This window comes from Callithrix jacchus, chromosome 12 (assembly GCF_049354715.1).
Source record: "Callithrix jacchus isolate 240 chromosome 12, calJac240_pri, whole genome shotgun sequence".
In the NCBI taxonomy this organism is placed as follows: Eukaryota; Metazoa; Chordata; class Mammalia; order Primates; family Cebidae; genus Callithrix; species Callithrix jacchus.
This window is the reverse complement of record NC_133513.1, coordinates 86,505,061-86,527,076: the sequence shown is the minus strand read 5'-3', so window position 1 is coordinate 86,527,076 and position 22,016 is coordinate 86,505,061. Positions and strand designations below refer to the sequence as shown.

Here is a 22,016-nt window from a genome sequence, read left to right as displayed (position 1 = left end):
GGGGCTTAAGCCAAATTCCTGGGGATTAAGCTTAGAGTTGTTCAGCTTAATGAGAGAAAGGCAAACACTTTCCTCCCTTCCCCCACTTCCTGCTCATTTTCTCTGTTGACTGACCAACCCAAGGGTGTAACCTTTCATCTTTATTCTGTTAGTTTCCCAGACTCCTGTATGTTTTTCCTTTGTAGCCCTACTTCCTGGACTTCATGAGAAAAAAGGGATCTTGAAATTTCTAGCTGGGTCTCTTCCCACCCCATCCAAGTCCCTTATCATCGCTGCCTGCCATATAGACACACACTTTGTCAAAGGAATGCCTGGGTGCCATGTATTCAGAATTTCCAATGATAAATACCATAGAAGACTCAAATGTTAGTCCATGTAAATTTCAATTTTTGGCCAGTTAAAATTTAGATTTAGAAATCCCAATTTTAATTTAAAAGCCAATTAAAAATTCTAATCATCAATACCAGGCTTCCTTGTTAATGACTGCAAATTAATTAATTGTTCAGTGATTTCTTAGGTCTTCTTACACATTTGTTAAAGAATCCAGGCCTTTGAAAATATCTTTTGGGAGTGTCTGAAGATTGTTGTTTGCAAGGCTCCTGGAAAAAAAAAAAAGGTGATGTAAACTGTAGTGATAAATTAAATGAAGGCATTTAATGATAAAGCTTAGTTATTAGTCTCTTTTGTCATTTCCAGCCTACTAAATGACCTGTGGTCCTTTTTTTTCTTCTGAAATACTACTCAGATTCCTGCTATTGTCCTTTCAGTTCCCAACCTGTTCACTTCAATATCCACTCAGTATTTATCTTTTTTTTAAGACGGAGTTTCGCTCTTGTTACCCAGGCTGGAGTGCAATGGCGAGATCTTGGCTCACCGCAACCTCTGCCTCCTGGGTTCAGGCAATTCTCCTGCCTCAGCCTCCTGAATAGCTGGGACCACAGGCACGCGCCACCGTGCCCAGCTAATTTTTTGTATTATTAGTAGAGACGGGGTTTCACCATGTTGACCAGGATGGTCTTGATCTCCTGACCTTGTGATCCATCCGCCTTGGCCTCCCAAAGTGCTGGGATTACAGGCGTGAGCCACTGCACCCGGCCCTATATTTATTTATTTTTATGTTTATTTTTATTTTGAGACAGATCCTTGCTCTGTCACCCAGGCTGGAGTGAAGTGGTGTGACCTTGGCTCACTGCAACCTCTACCTCCTGGGTTTAAGCGATTTTCCTGCCTCAGCCTACATAGCTGGGATTGCAGGCGCCTGCCACCATACCTGGCTAGTTTTTGTATTTTAAGTAGAGGCAGAGTTTCACCATGTTGGCCAAGCTGGTCTCAGACTCCTGAGCTTCAGTGATCTGCCTGCCTCAGCCTCCCAAAATGCTGGGATTAGGGGACCAATTCAATATTTAAACAACACTTGATGTTGGTTAAAAACAACAATTCCTGGGCATTGATCTTTCCATTTAGAACAGAACACAGGAGATTCATACTCTCAGATATTCAGTCTAGGGGATAGCTCCCAAATGATGACTAACTGAACTGGTGACAGTGTCCGTCTCCAAATGCCCCCTCTCCTCCAGCCTGGGCTGCTGCTCCTTCTCCCTGCTTCCTCCTCCCTTGCTCTGGAGAGCAGCCAAACCTCCAACCCAAAGTGCCAATAGCTCTATCCCTTCCCCAGTACATCCTTTCTCCTTTCCGAAGCCCACATCGCCTTTTCCTTTCTAGCTCCATTCATTCCACCTCAGAAAAAGTTTTCTCATAAATACCTATTCATCTATTCTCTTTAATCATCTCCCTTTTTCTCCTTCTTCTGGTTCTTTGTCTATGATCACAGGAATGATTTTCCCTTTCCCTTTCTATTTGTTCTTCCATAAATCACTAGAATGATTCTAATCAAGGTTAATCAGTAGAAAATAGTCCTGATAATGTCAAGGAAAGGGAAATGTGTCCCTAGTACAGAGATACAGACATAGCACAGAGCTAATGCTGTATGACCAGAGAAGGGAACCAGGTATTGTAATTTTCTGTTTTTAACCAGCACCACGTATATACACATTATAAACTTTTCTTAGAGGTAGTTTTTTTCCACAATAAAAATAAAAAACTAAAACCACAGAGCCCATCCCATTGGCCTCTAAACCCTTGAAAATTCTCTTGACTTCCCTTTAAAACATTCTCAAAAGTCTTCTGTGTCTTTTACCTCCACCAATTCAATATAAGACTTCTCAAATACAAACATTCAAGACTTTTAGAACTTATTTTTAAGTTAGTTATGTCATTGTTCTGGGATTTAGAAATTACTACTAGATTGGAAAATGGCTCTCAATGAACCTTGGAATGTAAGAATAGGAACTGAGTAAGAAAGTTGCATTCCCAATGGCGATCCACTGGTGACAAAGAACTTTTAGAGTGATTCTGAACTAGGTTTCAATTCTGACTCCAGCATTTACTGGCTGTGTGACTTTGGTGATGGATCTTCTTGGAAATTCAGTTGTTTCATTTTTAAGTGAAGGTAATAATACCTTATCTCATAAGATTACTGGAAAATAAAATGAGATAATCAAGGATGGTGCAGGCATCTGGACTACTCTCAGTAGAGTAGCTGGGGTCGGAAGAGGAGAAGGGCTTCTGTATGTACATTGTCCAAGAAACAATGTTTAGAAACAGACCACACGAATGCCCTGCTGTGGCTGTCCACATACAGTAAAATTAATAAAATGCTGCTAAGGAAGACTATTCATGAGAACATCTCCATAATTCATCTTACTGACTGCTGTTTGAATGAAGAGATTTCCTGATGTCCTGGACCAGTCCAGAGTCACTCCCATGTTATGTGTCTCAGTTTATTTTCTAGCACAATGTGGCTTAAAGTTCTCATACTAAGTTGTTTTTTTTTTTTTGAGACAGAGTTTCGCTCGTTACCCAGGCTGGAGTGCAATGGCACGATCTCGGCTCACTGCAACCTCCGTCTCCTGGGTTCAGGCAATTCTCCTGCCTCAGCCTCTTGAGTAGCTGGGACTACAGGCATGCACCACCATGCCCAGCTAATTTTTTGTATTTTTAGTAGAGACGGGGTTTCACCATGTTGACCAGGATGGTCTCCATCTCTTGACCTCGTGATCCACCAACCTCAGCCTCCCAAAGTGCTGGGATTATAGGCGTGAGCCACCACACCCGGCCAAGTTCTCATACTAACTTCTAAGTGGATGTCCCTTCCTCTGAAGCCGGCAAAAACGCAACTGGCTGCAGGGCATACATTTAGAAGCTGAGTCACAGGACAGTGGAGACAGTGGGCATGCAATGATTAAGCAGTCACATCCTGAATTACTACTGCCAATAGGACTACATAGGAAAAGGCACTGTGCTTGTCTTACTGTTCAAGGAGAATTCTTTTAATTTTGGGACAGGGTCTCACTTTGTTGCCCAGGCTGAAACATAGCAGTGTGATCACAGCTCACTGCAGCCTCAACCTCCCTGGCTCAAGTGATCCTCTGGGCTCAGCCTCTCCAGTAGCTGGGACCACAGGTGTGTGCTACCACACCCAACTAATTTTTTTTTAATGTGTAGAGAGACAGGGTCTTGCTATGTTGCCCAGGCTGGTCTTGAACTCCTGGGCTCAAGTGATCCTCATTCTTCTGCCTCCCAATATGTTGGGGTGACAGGTGTGAGCCACTGTACCCTGAGGGATTCTTTTAAGCAAGGGATGAATCTGGAAGTTCTACATCTTGCCCAAAGGAGTAGAGCTTTACGCTGCACATGATCCACGTCCAAGCTAACCACAGAACGCGTGGCCAAAGAGAGTTGCAGACTCGGAGCTACCGGGCTTCCAGAATGGAGAGGTGGTATTTTTGCATGACAAAATGAAGGTCTTCTAAGTCATCAGAATTGGGAGATGGGGCTTAGAAAGACAAGCTGGCCCGATGGGCTGTGGAATGAGGCATTACATTTCCTGAGAACTTGTGACAGAGGCTCTTTCCTTGGGAATTAGGGGGTTGGGGAGGCAGAGGAGCCAGAGGGAGAAATGGTGGGTGGATCCACTGAATCCAGTGTCACTATTTGCTGCTCTGTTACCAAAAATTCAGTAAATCCTTGCCCATAATGGACTGCTTTTAGAGGAGATAGTCTAGGTTTGGTGAATGATGGGCATGAGAAGGCTGCCAGGATGTACTAGGAGAAGCAGAATCAAGAGGAAGTAAGATTCAGAAATGAGGGTGAGGCTTCCAGACACCCAAAGGCTGGGGAGCTGGAGTTCAAACAGCTTCCCTAAGTCTCTGGGAGGCCCCAGTGCCATCAGGTTACATTTGGATAAAAAAAGCAGACAGAGGGACTTGGGCAGAGAATGACTTAGGAAAGCAATGCTGACAGAGCCTCAGAATTATTCTGCAAAAAATGTAACAGGTTGGCCGGGCGCAGTGGTTCACGCCTGTAATCCCAGTGCTTTGGGAGGCAGAGGCAGGTGGATCACCTGAGGTCAGGAGTTTGAGACCAGCCTGGGTAACATGGCAAAATCCTGTCTCTGCAAAAAATATAGAATGTGGCTGGGTGTGGTGGTGTGTGCCTGTGTTCCCAGCTACTCTGGGAGGCTGAGGTGGGAGGATGGCTTCAACCCAGAACCTGAGGCTGCAGTGAGCCATGATCGCACCACTGCACTTCAGCCTGGGCGACAGACAGAATGAGACCCTGTTTCAAAAAAGAAAAAAAGAGACATAAGGGATTGTGTAAATAAATGATGGTCCATAGGTAACATGGAATATTTTACAGGAGATTTTTTAAATGAGGTAGGTCTCTATGATTTAATATGAAGTGATACCTAAGTGTAGAGTGAGTGTCATCTTTTTAGAGCAGGAAAAACAGATGTCTATAGATACACAGAGAAAACGCTATCAGGAGATACAAAAACTATTGACTGAGGTTGTAGCTTGGTATCGGGTTATGGAATCTTTCACTTTTCTATGTAAATACATACTTATATTGTGAGTTTTTGTTATCAAGCATGTATTACTATTTTATAATCAGAGGAAACAAAGAATAAAGTTGACTTTTTGAAAGGATCCTGTTGCTTAGAATTCATACATATATATGGTTCTGTCCAGTGAGGGTTCAGTCATTTGAAATCCATCATTTGGCTGCATTTGTCAAGTTCCAAAGCTACCTACAAGCTTAGGGTAGGAATTACTGTCACTGCCCAAACGCAGGGGCCTGAGTGGTTAGGTCATGCAAATGTCTTTCACAAGACCTCCTGCAGGAGGGAGCTAGCTGCCTGTTTCCTAAAAAATTCCCATGCAGTTTCAGGCCCTTACCCTCTAGGGAGCTTTGGGGCTACAGGTAAGCCCAGGCTTGAAGCCACCACTATGGTTCTTTGTGCCAGCTTAAAGCCAGCTGTGTTGAAGGCCTGTTGCCTCCACAAACCATCATAGGCATCTGAGGGCTTAAGGGAGATTCACTGCAGGGGAGAGCTGCTGAGGGCACTGGGACCAGGGGCACCAGGAAGAAAAAGGGGCGTCATGTGACGCTCCCTGAAGCCTCCTCAGCATTTAGTCATGAAAAAAGGGTAAATAGGGCTGGGTATGATGGCTCAGGTGGATCACCTGAGGTCAGGAGTTCAAGACCAGCCTGGCCAACATGGAGAAATCTGGTCTTTACTAAAAATACAGAAAATTAGCCAGGCATGGTGTGGGCTCCTTAATCCTAGCTACTCAGGAGGCTGAGATAGGAGAATCGCTTGAACCTGGGAGGCAGTGGTTGCAGTGAGCTGAGATTGCACCATTGCAGTCCAGCCTGGGCAACAAGAATGAAACTTCATCACACACACACACACACACACACACACACACACAAGGTAAATCGAATGATGAGGTCTGGTGTCTATCAGGGACTTTAAACAGCTAGAGAGACTGAGACAGCACTTTGTGGGTTAGGGGTTAGGGTTATTGTGGGGTTGATATTAGGATTATTTGATTCTTCAGATTCTGCCCCTTCATTCAGTTTTGCTACCAGAAAGCAAAATCCCTGGATACAATTTTCACAGTTCTGCCTTCCCTCCATCCCACCCCCAGCTTCACAGAGTCATGACTTAATATTATTATGAACTTTTCTTCAACGGAAGCTCTAGTTGTATATATGCTATATATTTGTAAAGCTGGTTGTAGCTGTTCTTTCCTGTATCGCTTGGGGTAGTATAGGGGTATAAGCGCCAACATCATCCAAGTACAGCAGGGATTAAGTTTCAGCGTCATCACTCTTAGGAATGTGTCCTGAGCCAACTGAATTTAACCTCTTTGGGTTTCTGTTTTGACATCTGCAAAACTGAGTAAAGGATAGGAATTTCATTTATTGTGAGAATTAACACATGTAGCTACTACTATTTTTATAAACATATCCTAGTAATGGATTCCAGGAAAAACTGTATCTGCAGGTGAATTTTTAAGCCTTATGTGTTAAGACCAGAAAACTAATCTTTTTCTTTGTTGTTATTGTTGTTAAACAGTGATATTAAATATCTAAACACTTTACAATATTCACTTCAGGAAGCTGAGATCTAGCATTCTTTCTGCCTCTCTTAGTAGGGATAATCCTATGCCTTCGTATCCTTAAAAGTCCCATCTTTTACTTCTACTGATACACACACACACACACACACACACACACACTACATATGCACATATATATGTAATAATTATTTCTTCACTTCAAGAAAAGTTGGAAAGCGCAAACATTATTTTTTTTAAAAGGAGAGAAATAGGCCGGGTGCAGTGGCTCACGCCTGTAATCCCAACACTTTGGGAGGCCAAGGCAGGTAGATCACAAGTTCAGGAGATGGAGACCATCCTGGCTATCATGGTGAAACCCCATCTCTACTAAAAATTAAAAAAAAAATAGCTGGATGTGGTGGTGCATGCCTGTAGTCCTGGCTACTGGGGAGGCTGAGGCAGGAGAATTGCTTGAACCCAGGAGGTGGAGATTGCAGTGAGCCGAGATTGCACCACTGCACTACAGTCTGGGTGACAGTGCGAGACTCTGTCCCCCCTGCAAAAAAGGAGAGAAATAATAACCAGCAGAAGTAACCACTATTAAGATTTAGCAGTGTTTTTTTCCAGATTTATACAGAGCTCATCAAAAGCAAGGGATTCTGGAAAGCCATGTTACTGGTCCCCAGGGTGTCTAGTCCTTTTCTTTCCTCTAGAGTGTCACGACCTAGGAGAGTGTCACCCTGAATTGGGGTATGGCACCCTCCTTCCTCTGCAAAGATCTGTTAGACAAGGGTGAGGGTTAAACAGAGCTGAATTTTAATACTAGATATAAGAATTCTTAATTCTTAGAAATAGGAAGAAGAAAAATCATGAAGGACAGAGAGGCAAGGAGTCCCCGGGAGCCAACTGAGTTGTCAGGAGAAAGACTTTCTACATGGTATGGTTTAAGGAGTACCAGCTTCCCGTCTTGGCCCAGGCTGACCCCTTGCCAGTCAGACTCACTTTAGGGCCTAGAACTCAGCCACAGAGTACAGGGGTGACACAGGCAGGGAAGTGGATATCTCAGTTTGACCGTTGGCTGTTCCCTTTTCTATGAAGTGAATGATCACTGGGTCAGAATGATCTCCAAGTTCTATTCTTGGCCTGAAACCACAACTTTTCATTTTCACTGAGAGAAGCTTATTGCTTCATCTTTACAATTACTAGATGACACTGGGAGAGGTGGTACTTTAGGCCACATACTTAAGGGTCAGTGCATTTGACAACAGGCTTTTCTAGGAGATGGAGGTCACACTGGATTGCACCAGAACATCCCACTGGGGTGGGGTGTGGCTGATTGGGAGACAGGTGAAGACATGGCCAATGAGAGGCTTGAGGAAACATTTCATCAATATTCCTTTTTTCTAGGATAATTCTGCAATGAGGACTGGAAGGATGATTGTCTTCCCATAGCATCTGCAGTGCTAGCACAGTGCCTGGCAAAAGTGAGCCCTCAAGAGATACTTTATTTATTTATTTAGAGATGAAGTCTCACTCTGTCACTCAGGCTGGCATGCAGTGGCACAATCTCAGCTCACTGCCACCTCAGCCTCCTAAGTAGCTGGGATTACAGGTGCACACCACAATGCCTGGCTCCTTTTTGTATTTTTAGTAGAGATGGGATTTCATTATGTTGGCCAGGCTGGTATTGAACTCCTGACCTCTCCTGCCTCTGACTCCCAAAGTGCTGGGATTACAGGCGTGAGCCACTACTGTGCCCAGCATAATAGATACCTTTAAATGAATGAATGAGGCAAAAGAGCAGAGGATGCTCCTTTTAGGCCCCCTTTGCCAAGACACTGAGGGAGAAAGCTCAAAGCCCCTAGAATGACTAGTGCAGTCCCTGCTAGCTGGCATGGGACCCTCTCAGAAAGGAACCTCCCTCCCCGCAGCCCCACTGTGGTAAAAATCTCAAGGCAATGTGGAGGCTCTTAAAGTGTACCTTCAATTAAACACCATTCTCAGTCCTGATTCATTGTTTACCTAAGAAACATTCTTTGAAACTACTGAGATATTGCGCAGCTGAACATCTAGTTGCTTTGAAACTGGCTGAGTGAGGTCAAGTGTTCTCAAAGGCAGATGACCATTCTTCTTGACAGAAGTGATGACCATTTCCTGCCCTTTGGTGTTTTCATCGTTTACCCAAGAAAACCTCTCATTATGACTGAGGAACCCACAGGAAAGTCTTCTCTCTAAGGCAGACCAGACTGGCTCAAACAGCACGTTTGTTTCAGCACCACCGGGCTCTGCTGCTAAGAAAGCATCGCCCACAGCCATCTGGGGTGTACCCAGCCCCCCTGCAATGCAGATTCTCAGCTTCGGTTTGTGTCTCTCTGAACCTGCGGTGGTGCAAGTGCAGTTACTTAAATTTCATAGAAAGTGTTTAAAAGGAATATGCACTGTAGCATTTAGAATCCTGATCCGGGACTAATGGAGGTTAGGCAGTGAGTTTTAGTTGATTGCTACACAATGGTGCTTACTACATACCAGGCCCTGTTCTAAGCACTTTGCATAGATTAACTCACCTAATCTCAAGACAACCTTAGGCACTAATACTCTTAAATGCCTTGTTATTCCCCATCCCATTTTAAGAGATTATTATAACCCTGTTTTACATGCCCTGTCTGTAGCATAGTGAAGCTAAATGGCCTGCCCCAAATTCCACAGCTGTTAAAGTGCAAAGCCAAGGAATTGATCTGAGGTGAAGAAAAGTGCACTTTGAAGCCTAAAGCCTTAAAAAGGAAATTAATGGCTCAGACAAATGCCAGATTTATGAATAAGCAATAAATAATGGAAAATAAACTTGACCTATTGAGCTGGCAGAGACACATTTGAACCCAGGCAGTCTGGAGACAGAGATCACTTTCTTAGCTGCTACACTGTGCTACCGCTTTAAATACGTGGCAATGTGAAGGCTAAAGCAGACATCCTGTTCAACTGTCTGGGAACATGCAAGCATCCCGAGTCTGGGGACGGTTATAGTCCTTTGTACCCCTCAGTGCTGAGCAACCATGACGTACTCGACAACACATATAGATGGATGATAATTTTCCCCAAATATTTATATATATGCATGCAAACAATGCTAGCTCCACTGGGCCTTAGCCGCAGTGACATTTATGTGGCACACAAAGCAATTATTACCAGAGACTCATGCGTATTACTAGAAGCCAATACATAATGTTTGGAGATTTTATCATTGTTGGCCATAAACTAATTTTTTATTCATATTTTCCTGATTACCAAAATAACACATACTCATCAGAAAAATTCAAATATACAAATGACTGCTAAAATACACAAACCGTTTTAGCGTTAAAGTGAAACACGCATAGCATTAGGACAATGGTTCAAAAGAAAGTAATTGAGAGTCCCAGCATTTGACAGGCTTTGAAAGGACTTAACTTTAAGAAGTCTCTCCCTTTTTAAGGGTTAATTTTCAGGGGAGGGGGCTCTTACCTGATAGCCAGGTATATATAATAACTTTTAAGCTGTCTGTAAATGTGTCTTAGTAGAGAAATCTAACGGCATCTATGTATAAGAAGGTGAGACAGTGCATTGTTTCTTTAGGCACGAACTAAATTTATATAAATGCTCAGATAAGTGCCTTGGAGTGGCTCTGATGTTAGGCCAGAGTGGGGACCATTGGATCTGAAAGTACACGTCTAATCCCAAGTATCTGCATTTTGAGATGAAGTGTGAGGGTAGGGCTCCTGCTTTCAGGATCTTTTCTTTCTTCTCTAGTCATATTTCCTCCTCAAATCATGTGCCAAGGAAGGTTCCAGCCAGCTCAGTAAAAGCTATCTCATCCTACTCTAACTGACACAGTGGAAATGGCACCAGAAGTCTCATCAAAGACCATGGGAGACTTCCGGCTTTACCACTTACTAACTGGGGAGCAGCTTAAACTGAGCGCATACCTCCATGTGCTCATTTGTCTATGAGCGTAGTGCTACTGCCCTAGCTCTTCCCTGGGGTCATCAGGAGACTACAATAAAATCAAGAATATGAAAAAGCTTTGTAACCTCTTTGTGCAGTGCCTGCGGGTTAGAGGGTGAGGTGCTAATTCCTCACGGCTCGAATGTTTGCCTTGATTGGGAAGGATTGATCTGAGGTGGAGAAAAGTGCACTTTGAAGCCTAATGTCTTAAAAAGGAAACTAATGGCTCAGACAAATGCCAGATTTATTAATAAGCCATAAATAATGGAAAATGAACCTGACTTATTGAGCTGGCAGAGGGACATTTGGGTTTCAGATGCTCCCTACTCCATCTCTCCTTGAAAGAGAGAAAGGAAGAAGGAAGGAAGGAAGGAAGGAAGGAAGGAAGGAAGGAAGGAAGGAAGGAAGGAAGGAAGGAAGGAAAACATTGTACCATAAAGAATAGCATAATTCAAAAGGAGAACATAACTTTGGGGACAAAGGCACTCGGTGAGAAAATACTTGTCCAGTTTCTCTTGCTAGCCTGAGCTCCTCTAAGGTGGGACTAGATCTTACTCACCTTTGTAGGTCCTACTCCTCGTAAAGCTTGTGTCACATCCTAGAAACTATTTAAGATGAACCATAGGGCATTGCCATTTTTGTAGATTAAAAACAGCCTAACATTGGCAATGCCATATGTGTCAACCTAGTAAGTGTTAGCTAAAGATGCAAGAGACCTCAGGGTCATATTCATTTAGCCAGCCTTAACCCCGTGTTCCCGCATTACATCTTCCCACCTCCAGCACCAGCTCAGAGAGGTGGGACTTCTCTTTCACAGCCTGTAAGAGTCATGCCTCTCTTTAAAGGCTGCCCTTGGTGTTCCCTGAACCGGAAAATTTATTAAGTGTATGCTGTACCAGTCTCTCTCTCTTATGGTCTCCATACTGCTAAAGAAAGGGCCTCATTATGAGGCCTCATTATGACCCATATTTAAATTCCCATTTCATTTGATAAACATAATAGGCTCCAGTAAACAAAATGGGTGTCCTACACTAGGATGTCAAACAGACTTTTTTATTTCCCTTTTCATCTTCCCCTTCCCTCCTTCCTCTCCCTTCCCTTCCTCTCTCCTCTCATCTTCTTTTCTCTTTTTCTTTCTCCCTCCCTCCTTTCCTCTCTCCTTTCTTCCTTCCTTCAAGACATAGAGACATTTTTTTTCCCTGTTGTATGCAGGCGAGCCTAGGGAAACCACAGGCTTTTAGGCTGGAGAGGAGACAGCTGAATGAATTGGGCAGGTGAAGCTTTTATCTGGCTTCCTTGAGAGGACACCTGTGTCCTGCATCCTTCCTATAGCTCTCCCGATGCTAAGCATTAGACAGAGGCCATTGGATTGGATGTATATAAATTTAGTGGATTTAAATTGAGATCATGAACTTCCATTTCTCCTTTCATATATTTGTTTATTTTGTTTATTTTTGCCTGAAAAATGAGGCTTGGCAGTGTTGGGCTCTGTGATAAAATTGCATAGCATTGATTTTGTTAACAGCCATCTTTGCATCATATCATGTCATTGACATGAAGAGTAGTATTGCAAACACTGTTTTTTTTTATTATAATAACTCTATACAGAAGCTTTGAAAGGTATGATTTTGTAGAATACATCTGACCATTAGGTTCCCTTTGCTACAAAACAAGCAACAGGAGAGAAAGAGGTCTGGTGGAGGCAGAGTGACAACTGCATGGACACACTGGAAATCAGGCTCAGTCAAAAGACAGGCACTTTGTCTTGTTTTTTCCCTGCTCCATCCTAGGGCCTAGAGCAGAGCTGGGGATGAGGTATGATGAGAGAACAGGTTAAAGTTGACAGAATGACTATGACACTTATATCTCTTGCATCTGTATCTAGAACCAATCAGATACATATTAGGTAGGTTGAAAAACGGCTGTTGAAAGGATGAAGAGTCACTGCAATTCAACTATTAAGTAGATTTTCTCCTAATTCCATAACTGATCAGCTCAGTAGGCATATATCCCCTCCAAGATGGTTTCCTCATTTCCGAAATGGGGATTATCACGCCTGTTTGGCAGGATTATTGAGAAGATTAAATGAAAAGTGATGTAAATGTGAGTACCTTTTCTTTCCATGCTCTCCCAGTTTCCTTAAAATATATCAATGTGTATGTGAGAGAGAGAGAGAGAGAGTGTGTGTGTGTGTGTGTGTGTGCGCACGAATGTGTTTGCTTGCTTGCGTGTGTGTGACTATGTCTGTCTGCAGGGGGTGAGGGAGGCTAGAAGAAACAAGTTGCTTGGGTCATGTTGTTCTGGGTTTCTCACCCCCCCACTATGCCACTGTAGGCTGGAGAATTCTTTGTTGTGGGGGGCTGTCCCATGCAGTAGCTGTTTGGAAGAATCTCTGCCTTTTACCCACTAGATACCAGTTACATCCCCCAGTTGTGACAACCAAACATGTCTCTAGATATTGCCAAATGTTCCCTGGGAGACAAAATTGTTCCCTCTTAAGAACAACTGCTGTTAGCTATAATCACCCATTGAATAATTAAATATTTCACTGACAAGTTGATCAGGTACTTTGAAGACATCGCCTGTGGCTAAATTATGTTTAAATGTATATAAAGTGAGGGCTTATATAGAAGAAAAAGCTGATATCAAATTAAAGTATATAGTCATTCCATAATGATCCATGAAGTGAGTCATGATATCGATAATAAAAGAAGTTATTTCAGGCACACAATTTCCCTGCATTAGATTGCTTTTCTCATTATGGTTGGTTTAGGATAAAAATATTAATAATAATCAATTTCTTGAACACCCTCTGACAGATGTCAGGGAAAGATGGCAAGTGTGCATGGAGAGAAATCATTTGGGTTTCTTAAATTTTTATGGCCACTCATAAAGTAGGTGCATTAACTACGGGTGATCAAACTGCATTGTCCATTAGCAAGCTTAAAAAGTAACAGCAACATTCATACTTACAAGTGAATTAATGACTTTAGTCCCCGGAAAGTATGTCTTGAAATGGACTTGATGTTGTTGTTTTCTATGAATCTGCAATAAGTTATAATATTTTTTGTCAAACAGTTACAGGAACTTGGGAGTACTTGTCCTGAATCATCATGTTTAAAAAAAGCTTTTTTACTTACAAATACTCTAGATGTGGAAGACCAATAAAAGCATCATCACTGATCACATCAAAGGAGTTCGATGTGAATAACCTGCCCAGAAAAAGTACACAATGAAAATGGTTAAACTGACAGATTGTCAATCTTCGCTGTTTTTATCTCTCAGAAAAATTAGTGGGAATTGTATACAGAAAAATGTCTGCATGGCTGTCTGCTACAGTGTTAGTTATGCAGATAATCTATGCAGCTTTTTTTACTCCTAATCATCTCCTCATCAAAGGCTCATTAAGGGGTACCTGGTGCCCCACTCCTCACAATGACTGCCATATGCCCTGGGTGACATTTTGAGATATACAGTCAGAGAAGGTATGCTAGCCGAAGCAGCCAAAGCAACATTTTACATATTTTCATGACAAAGGCACTAACAATCTTTTCTCCTTGTTCTAGAAACCTCTGGAGTATTCTGACTGGCAAAAACAATGGTGCTTTGGGGTTTTGGCCTGGGAAACCTAAAAAAATTAAGTTGCATGCCCAGTTGTGCTGAGCTATCCCGTAACAGACAGGCTATTAACACTGGCTCCATGAACATCAACCAACCTCCTCCTTTGCAAACAGACTGAAAATGGGAAACATGAGGTTTGGGAAGAGTCTTAGACCCATTTTATTACCAAATAGTTGAAGAAATCACTTTTACTTGGACAAATTTATTTGCAATTTCAAAATCCACAAGGATTTGGTTTCGAAATTACTGATGAAAAATAACATCAATCAGCCATCCCACACCCTGTTGAACTCCTTGGAGAACAGAATGACAGGCTTAAAAGAGATAGTTTTAGACCAAACAGTACCATAATATATTATGTCATAATGTAATAATAATAATAGTAATTCTGTTAGTAAAGATGATCACTTTTACTTTTGAAGCAGGGATTTCATATAACTGCCACTATAAATCTTAGTGAATTCACCTCTGAGCCTGTGAACTAGAGGAATTAAAACTAGATCTCACTTTCTGAACATTTATGAGTAATTTATTTGTCATCTGGGATTGCTTCAAATAATCAGAGGAGGGGGACAGCAAGGGGTTAGAGAAGAATTGACATGAGTTGATAATTTTTGAAGTTAAAAGATGGATACACAAGAGTGAATTTTCTATTTTCTCTACATTAATACATACTTGAAATTTTTCATAAAAACGCAAGCAATGGGGGATAGGAATGAACCAACCAAACAAAATGAGATGATCTCTTGCATTTCTTTCTAAACTATCAATCCTAGAGTGTTGTTGGATTGTCTTCTAATCCCTCATGCCTCTAATGTCATGGCTTTGTACCCAAGTAATTCGCTAGGCTCTGAAAAGCCAGCAGTAATGAATAGTAATACATGTTAGAATTCCACAGTTACTAAAACAAATTCAAAATGGTATGATTTCCATCACAGCTTTGGCAATTGTGTCTCTTCTCACTTCATGGCTCTGGAAAACAAGAAGACTGCTCAGCTTGACTGCAAGGTAAGCTAATATCCAAAGTCTTCCTTAGGTTCCAGACTTGCATTGCATTCTGCACAGGCAGCATCAGCAGTAGAGAGAATGGAATCAGGCAGGAATAGGGATATACAAATATTATACCTCCCACACTCACTGATCTGAAAAATGGCTCATGGACCAGGGACTTCATAATCTCATACTCCAAGTTGCCAGAAGAAATAGTTTCAATTGCTGTGCTTCCCTTTATGTGAAATCAGATGCAGGACAGAGTGGGAAATGAGTATTGGTGGGCAGAACTTGCCCATGTATGTCACGGGAAGAAAAGAGAGGATTTCCCTGGACGTTTTGTCTGTTTGTTCATTTCTTATCCCTAGCATCTGTGATACCACCTGTCCTATAGTGGACACTGATTAAATATTTGTTGAACAAAGAGGAATGGACTTTACATTAAATCTGATCATTACCAGATAACTGGATTAAATGTTTCTTACAGCAGAAATGTGCCCTTATTTGTTTTTGTGTCTCCGCCCCCAAGCACAGTTCCGGACTGAATAATGTGTGTTGAACTACATTTCAAGGACTAAAACCTCTGGTGAGACCCACAAATGCATATGCAAAACTATGGATGAATATTCAAGAAAAGGAGCCAAAACACAATAAAGTGCATTCTAGATTATTGTACTTATATAAAGTACAAAAACTAATCTATGTTGCTAGAATCAGGAGAGTGGTTACCCTTGGAGGCAAGGAGTAATTGGAAGGGAACACAAGGGGCATCTTTTGGGGTAACGAGACTATTGGGTTTCTTGTAACCAACTGGTGCTGGTTACAAGGGTAATAACTGTAAAAAGTCATTGAGATGTACATTTATAACATGCACTTTTTCTTTATGTATATTATACTTCAATTTAAAAGTTTATTATAAAAGCTAAAAAAAAAACCACCCTCTGGCTAAGATAATAATGAATACCATAGTCTCTCAATGCTAAATTCAATTGTAGTTTCTATGGAAAGAGGTATAAAATTATACATACATTCTAAAGATAGTTGAGTGGGCTATCCATTTTATTATCCTATGTGTACTTAAAAAGATGCCTACATCATATTCTATACAGAGGATGAAACTCTGACCCTTAATTTGTATGGATTCCTGTAAATATGTTCGATTTTATTATTGTAATTTGTTATTGAACTGGACATGTTAAAGCATTCCACAGTCTCTGTTAAGGGAAACTGTGCCCACCCCACCCCACCAACGCAGAAAACAGAACTGAGGCAGACCAGGGTGGCCGTGTTCTACACTACACAACCTCTGTCCCTTTCCACAGAGTAGCCAGCATCTAAATCAAGCAGCATCCCATGGCCCAAGTAGCCTGGTTTAAAAAGGTGAGTTGGGGCCGGGCAAGGTGGCTCTTGCCTGTAATCCCAGCACTTTGGGATACCAAAGCAGGTGGATCACCTGAGGTCAGGAGTTCGAGACCAGCCTGACCAACATGGAGAAACCCCATCTCTACTAAAAAGACAAAATTAGCCAGGCATGGTGGCAAGTGCCTGTAATCCCACCCACTTAGGAGGCTGAGGCAGAAGAATCACTTGAACCCGGGAGGCGAAAGTTGTAGTGAGCTGAGATCGCACCATTGCAGTCCAGCCTGGGCAACAAGAGTGATACTCCATCTCAAAAAAAAAAAAGAAAAGAAAAGGTGAGTTGGGCTAAGAGAAGATCCTTCTTGGGGATCTGGAATTGGCAGACTGAGAAATGGAGCCAACCAGTAGAGAAGCCAAAAATTAAGGGATCCCTTAGGGGTGAGTTGGATCTACGGCAGGTAAAATTGTGTGCAAAGAATGTTTAGGAGAATGCAGAATTGCGCAGGAGATCTCACCAAGGGGAGTGTTTTGAAGCCTGGTGCAGGAGAGATACCTAGATCTGTGTTGGAACTGAACCAATGCTTCTGAATCCTGCTTGCTCTTGGAATCACCTGGACAGCTTTAACAATAAGGATACTTGGTTCCCACTCTCAGGGATTCTGGGTAAATTCTAAACCTGTCACCTGAGTTATTAAGGAACTCCCCTGGTGACTCATATGCAGCCAGGGTTGCACCTGGTAACCTTCCCAGGTCAATCAAAATACTGTCCCCTTTACCTGTGGCGACCGAGGGGCCTCTGCTCCTTGCAGCAAGTCTCCTGGAGCAGTTGCTGTGGGGCTTGGAGGAGCCATGGCCTTTCCTGTCCCTATAACTATGTGTGGCAAAGAGTGCAATAATATGAGTTGGAAGTGACAACTATCTTCACAACAGCAGCATCATAGAGGGGTTTGTGAGACTAACATACTGTCTAAACGACCTCTTTACTCTGAGCCACAGATCAGAGATCTGGACCCTGCAGGACTGCCAAGGTTTGTGGGTTTGTGCAGAGGTGGTGTGGAATTTGCCCTCTGCTCCAGTTCCATGGGAACATTGAGGTTTCTCCTCTTTCTTTAGGGAGGCATTTTCCTAAGAAGCCAAGTATTTTCTCCTAGAATTTTGGTGGAGGTGGACAGAGGGGAGTGTCTGATCTGTCTATACCTTCCCCCAAGGAAGGACTGTGCACTTATAAATTTGGTTAAGAAAAGGGGCTGTGGGAGGAGAGGGGAGGATATTTTCTTATGCAACCAAGGGAGTCCATGTTTCCTTACCAAGAGGGAGATTTAAAAAATCATTTATATGAACTATGAATTCCAGGCAGGTACTAGCTCATTCTTTGAATAATGATCTTTGCCTTTATAATAGCCTACATGTCATAGACTCCTGCCCGGATTGTCTTATTTTGTCTTTAGAACAACTCTGTGAAAGTGGTAAAGCAGATAAGATCTATTTGACAGAAGAGGAAACGGAGACACAGAATGCTACTAAACACTTTCCTTAAGGTCACAAGGCCCAAGACCCCTGGTTCAGTACTCTTTTCCACACATTGGGTGGCCTCTCAGTGTAGGTCCCAGGTCATATTATGACATAATGTCCATGTTCAGGCGAGCAGCCATAATAACGCCACTCAGCTAATATGGATTTAAGAAATGCAATTAAACAATGATGCCTTTCTTAGAGGAATTAATTAATCAGTATAAGCAGTCTTACAGTCACATCCAGATCATATCAATCTGTTTTTTTCAAGTAGAAAGTTGTAAAATTTTGAATACACTTTATGAAGTTTTTCTGTTTTTTGTCGTTGTTGTTGTTGTTTTTGACAAAATCTCCCTCTGTCACCCAGGCTGGAGTGCGGTGGCATGATCTCAGCTCACTGCAACCTCCACCTCCTGGGCTCCAGCAATCCTCCCATCTCAGCTTCCCAAGTAGGGACCACAGGTGCACAAAACCAAGCCTGGCTAATTTTTGTATTTTTTTTGTAGAGGCGGTTTCGCCATGTTGCCCAGGCTAGTCTTGAACTCCTGGGCTCAAGTGGTCCACCTGCTGAAATTACAGGCATGAGCCACCATACCCAGCCTTGAATATACTTTGGTGAATTCTGTTTATAAATAATATATGCTTATTGTAGAAATGCTGGAAAACACAAAAAAGCTTAAAGAAGAAAATGAAGTGCACCACAAAATACTACACAAAGACACTGATATGCATATGCATAATACGTATATGATATAGATACATATGTATTTATAAAATTGACATAATAACATTATATCATTGTGTATCTTCCTTTTCATTTGCTTACCATATCATGAACAATTGCTCATAACACTCAATTTTTCAAAAATATGGTTTCCACAGATGAGTAAGTTTTGTATTATGAATATATCAAGATGTAACTTTTTAAAATTACTGATTCCAATGTTTATTATTATAAACATTATTATAACCATCCTCATATATAAATATTTTTCCCATTTCTACTTATTTCCTTAGGATAGATTTCTAAAAGTACCATGATTACATTATAGATGGTTCTTAAATATCTAGTACCAAATTACAGAGGCCCAACTCTGAGTATGGAAATGCCTATCTGACCATATCCTCACCAACATTTACAATTATTGTTTTTGTTTCTTTGTCTGTGAAATCATGTCCTGTGACCACTTTTGTTGCTTTCTAAGCACTTTTTATTTATTAAGGATATTACTTAGGCTTTTCCTATTTCTTTTGATGCTAAAAGTGTTTTCCTACTGTTTATGATTTGCTTTTTGTTAATGATTTTTAACATATAGAAGTTAAAATTTTTATTTGACCAAATATATCAACTCCTATTATGTATTATTGCTTTGCTTTTAATCTTTTTTTAAAAAAAATAATAAATTGAGGGGGTACAAGTGCAATTTTGTTACACAGATACATATACTGTATAGCGGTGAAGTCTGGGCTTTTGGTGTAACCATCACCTGAATAGTGTACAATGCACCCATTAAGTATTGCATCATCCCTCCCTTCCTCTTACACCCCACCCTTTGGAGTCTCCAGCGTCTACCATTCCACACTTCATGTCCATGTGAACATATTATTTAGCTCCCACTTATAAGTGAAAACATGCGGTATTTGACTTTCTGAGTTATTTTACTTAAGATAATTGGCCTCCAATCCATCCATGTTGCTGCAAAAGACATGATTTTGTTCATTAAATATCCTTTCCTGCTTTGAGATCAAGGAAATGTTGCCGACATCTTCCCCTTTACATTTTCTTTTTATATATGACTCTTCAATACATTTGGGACTTACTTTTATGTATGATGTGAGGTAAGACACTGCCTTGTTATTTTCTAAATATTTACCCAAATTCACCCAAATCTTTCTGTTGAATAATTAAGATCTCCCTTACTTGAGAGTGTGATATCCTTCAAATGTCTGCCATTTTGGGGGGGGGGCATCATTAAGAATGAGGATATAGCTACAGGAGGTCAAGGGTAAGGCTGCCCTAATTCCAGGTGAGAGGCCGGAGACGGGAATGCGTAAGAGTGAAAAGACTGGGCAGGCTCATGTGTCAGTGCTAAGTCTGGTGGGCCACTGATGTGGTTTCCTTCCCTGGGGCCTCTCCTCTTCAGAGGCCAGGGAAGCAGCACACTGAAGAGGAAATCAGGAAGCCTGAGCTTCCTACAAAATGAATATTTCATGGAACATACCCAGGGAAATGCTGCTTTAGCCACTTAGAAAATAGCTGTGTTGAAACCTGCTCCAAAAACAGTGAGCATCCTAATATGAATTTGGCCATAAATTCTGTGTCCTAGAGCATACCACTTCTCTTTATGTTGTAAAGTGAGGAGGCTAGACTAGATCATTTTTGAGGTCCCTTGTAGCTCTAAAGATTTAAAAGTCTATGCTTGTAGCACTGCAGCCTTCATTCTTGGAAGAGTAGGGATGTTGAGTTCAGAGAGTGGAGATGCTGGTCTGCAGATGGCTGAATGGTGGGAGGAGGGTGACTCTTGCTAAGAAAACTTCCCATTGTCTCAAATGAGACTGCTCAACTGGTCCCGTGCCAGGCACCCTGGCTCTAATGACACCTACTTCTTCGGACTCTTTCCAGTCACCTGTAATATCTTGATTGCCATTAGAATTGTATCTGGCCCATGAGTGGCCTGCAGCCCATCTTCCAGACTAGAGCAGGTTTTCCCGGTTTTGGAGGGGAGACAATCTAGGGGTTTCTTCCGAATGATTCCCAACTCTGTGAAGACCACTCTAATTAAGAAGGGAAGAGTGAGTAGCCAGCACCTGGTTGTCACTTGGAGAATGCATTGATTGGATTCAGAAAAGAGAATCAGGTTTCTAAGCTTGTAACTGCCAGTTATTATTGTATGTTTACACATTAAGTAGGTAAATCTGTTTCATCATCTGTTAAAATAGGATTGAGGATGCAAAAAGACTTCCTGGATGTTTTTAAGAATTATGTGAGATAATGTGTATGAGCACGTCTCCAGTGCTTCTGCCAAGGAATAGCTAAGCAAAGAATATGGACATCAAATGTCAGAGCTGGAAGAGCCCTTAGATCTAGGAAAAGGACATGCATTTTACTGCTAAGGAAACTCAGGTCCAATGAGGTTGTTACCTGCCCCAAGAAGACTTTGATGGACACCTTCTAAGATATTAGGCAGCACATGGACAGTGTGTACAAACATCAGTGTGCACACTCCCAAGCGCGCATGGGTCTATTTGTATATGTATATGCTACATGTATATGTAAGAGCACAAGATACACAGGTTATAGCTGTTGGAAGATATGGAGGCCCAGCTGGAGGAACTTGCCAAGTTGTTTAGAGCTGGCTTTGCTTAACTGATTCAAGTCCTTTGGTTGTTACTAATATTCTCCTTTATCCAAAAGAAGAGGGCTGGTTAAATGATAATTAATAATAGGCTGATGATTCACTTTAGTTAAATGCACACATTCTAAGCGCATGTGCCATGTGAAGAATTTACATTTGAATATTTTAAAATATGCTCCTAATACAGAAAATCATTAAAATGGGAAGCATCATGCACAAGTACATTATTTGACAGTTCTTTTTTTTCTTGAAAATTCAGCTGATTCTTAAGTAGACTACTGCCTCTTCAATCTGGATTGATTGCAATAACCTTAATTTGGCTCCACACAAATCTGAGGGTTGAGGGTACTCCAGAGAGATATGTAGTCCAACTCCTCTTTTTTACAGATGAGGAGACTGAGGCTGGCAGAGGTTACCTGACTTGACTAACGTCACATCTTTTGTCAGTGTTGGGGCTAGGATCAGGATCCAGATATTAGATTGCACACTAGCAAACATTTGTGCAGGACCCACTTCTTTTGGTTTGGTAACCCCCATTTGGTAATCCCCAATCCTCCTGAGATTCTCTCTCATCCCAGGGCAGTCAGAGCTCTTCCTTTTTAGGAGTTGGCACAACTATTCAGCAGCCCACCCTCCCCATGTGTTTATAAAATCACCCTGGATTTCCCCAGTCCTGGAACACCAAGAGCCTACTTTGTGCCAGGCCTCATCTTCAACAGCTTGACATCTTATT

At 41.8% G+C, this 22,016-nt stretch overlaps 1 protein-coding gene across 2 annotated transcripts in view; it reads right to left on the bottom strand.

The window, feature by feature from the left end:
• The window catches only part of LGI1 (leucine rich glioma inactivated 1), a 37,611-nt gene that overhangs the window by 5,779 nt on the left and 9,816 nt on the right, over positions 1–22,016 (bottom strand). For both annotated transcript variants that reach the window (XM_002756447.6, XM_017979143.4), the window contains 3 exons: positions 13,586–13,657; positions 13,419–13,490; positions 528–599 (listed from right to left, as the gene is read on the bottom strand). In XM_002756447.6, coding sequence (XP_002756493.2) covers positions 528–599; positions 13,419–13,490; positions 13,586–13,657 — 216 coding nt within the window. The remainder of the gene's footprint in view (positions 1–527; positions 600–13,418; positions 13,491–13,585; positions 13,658–22,016) is intronic.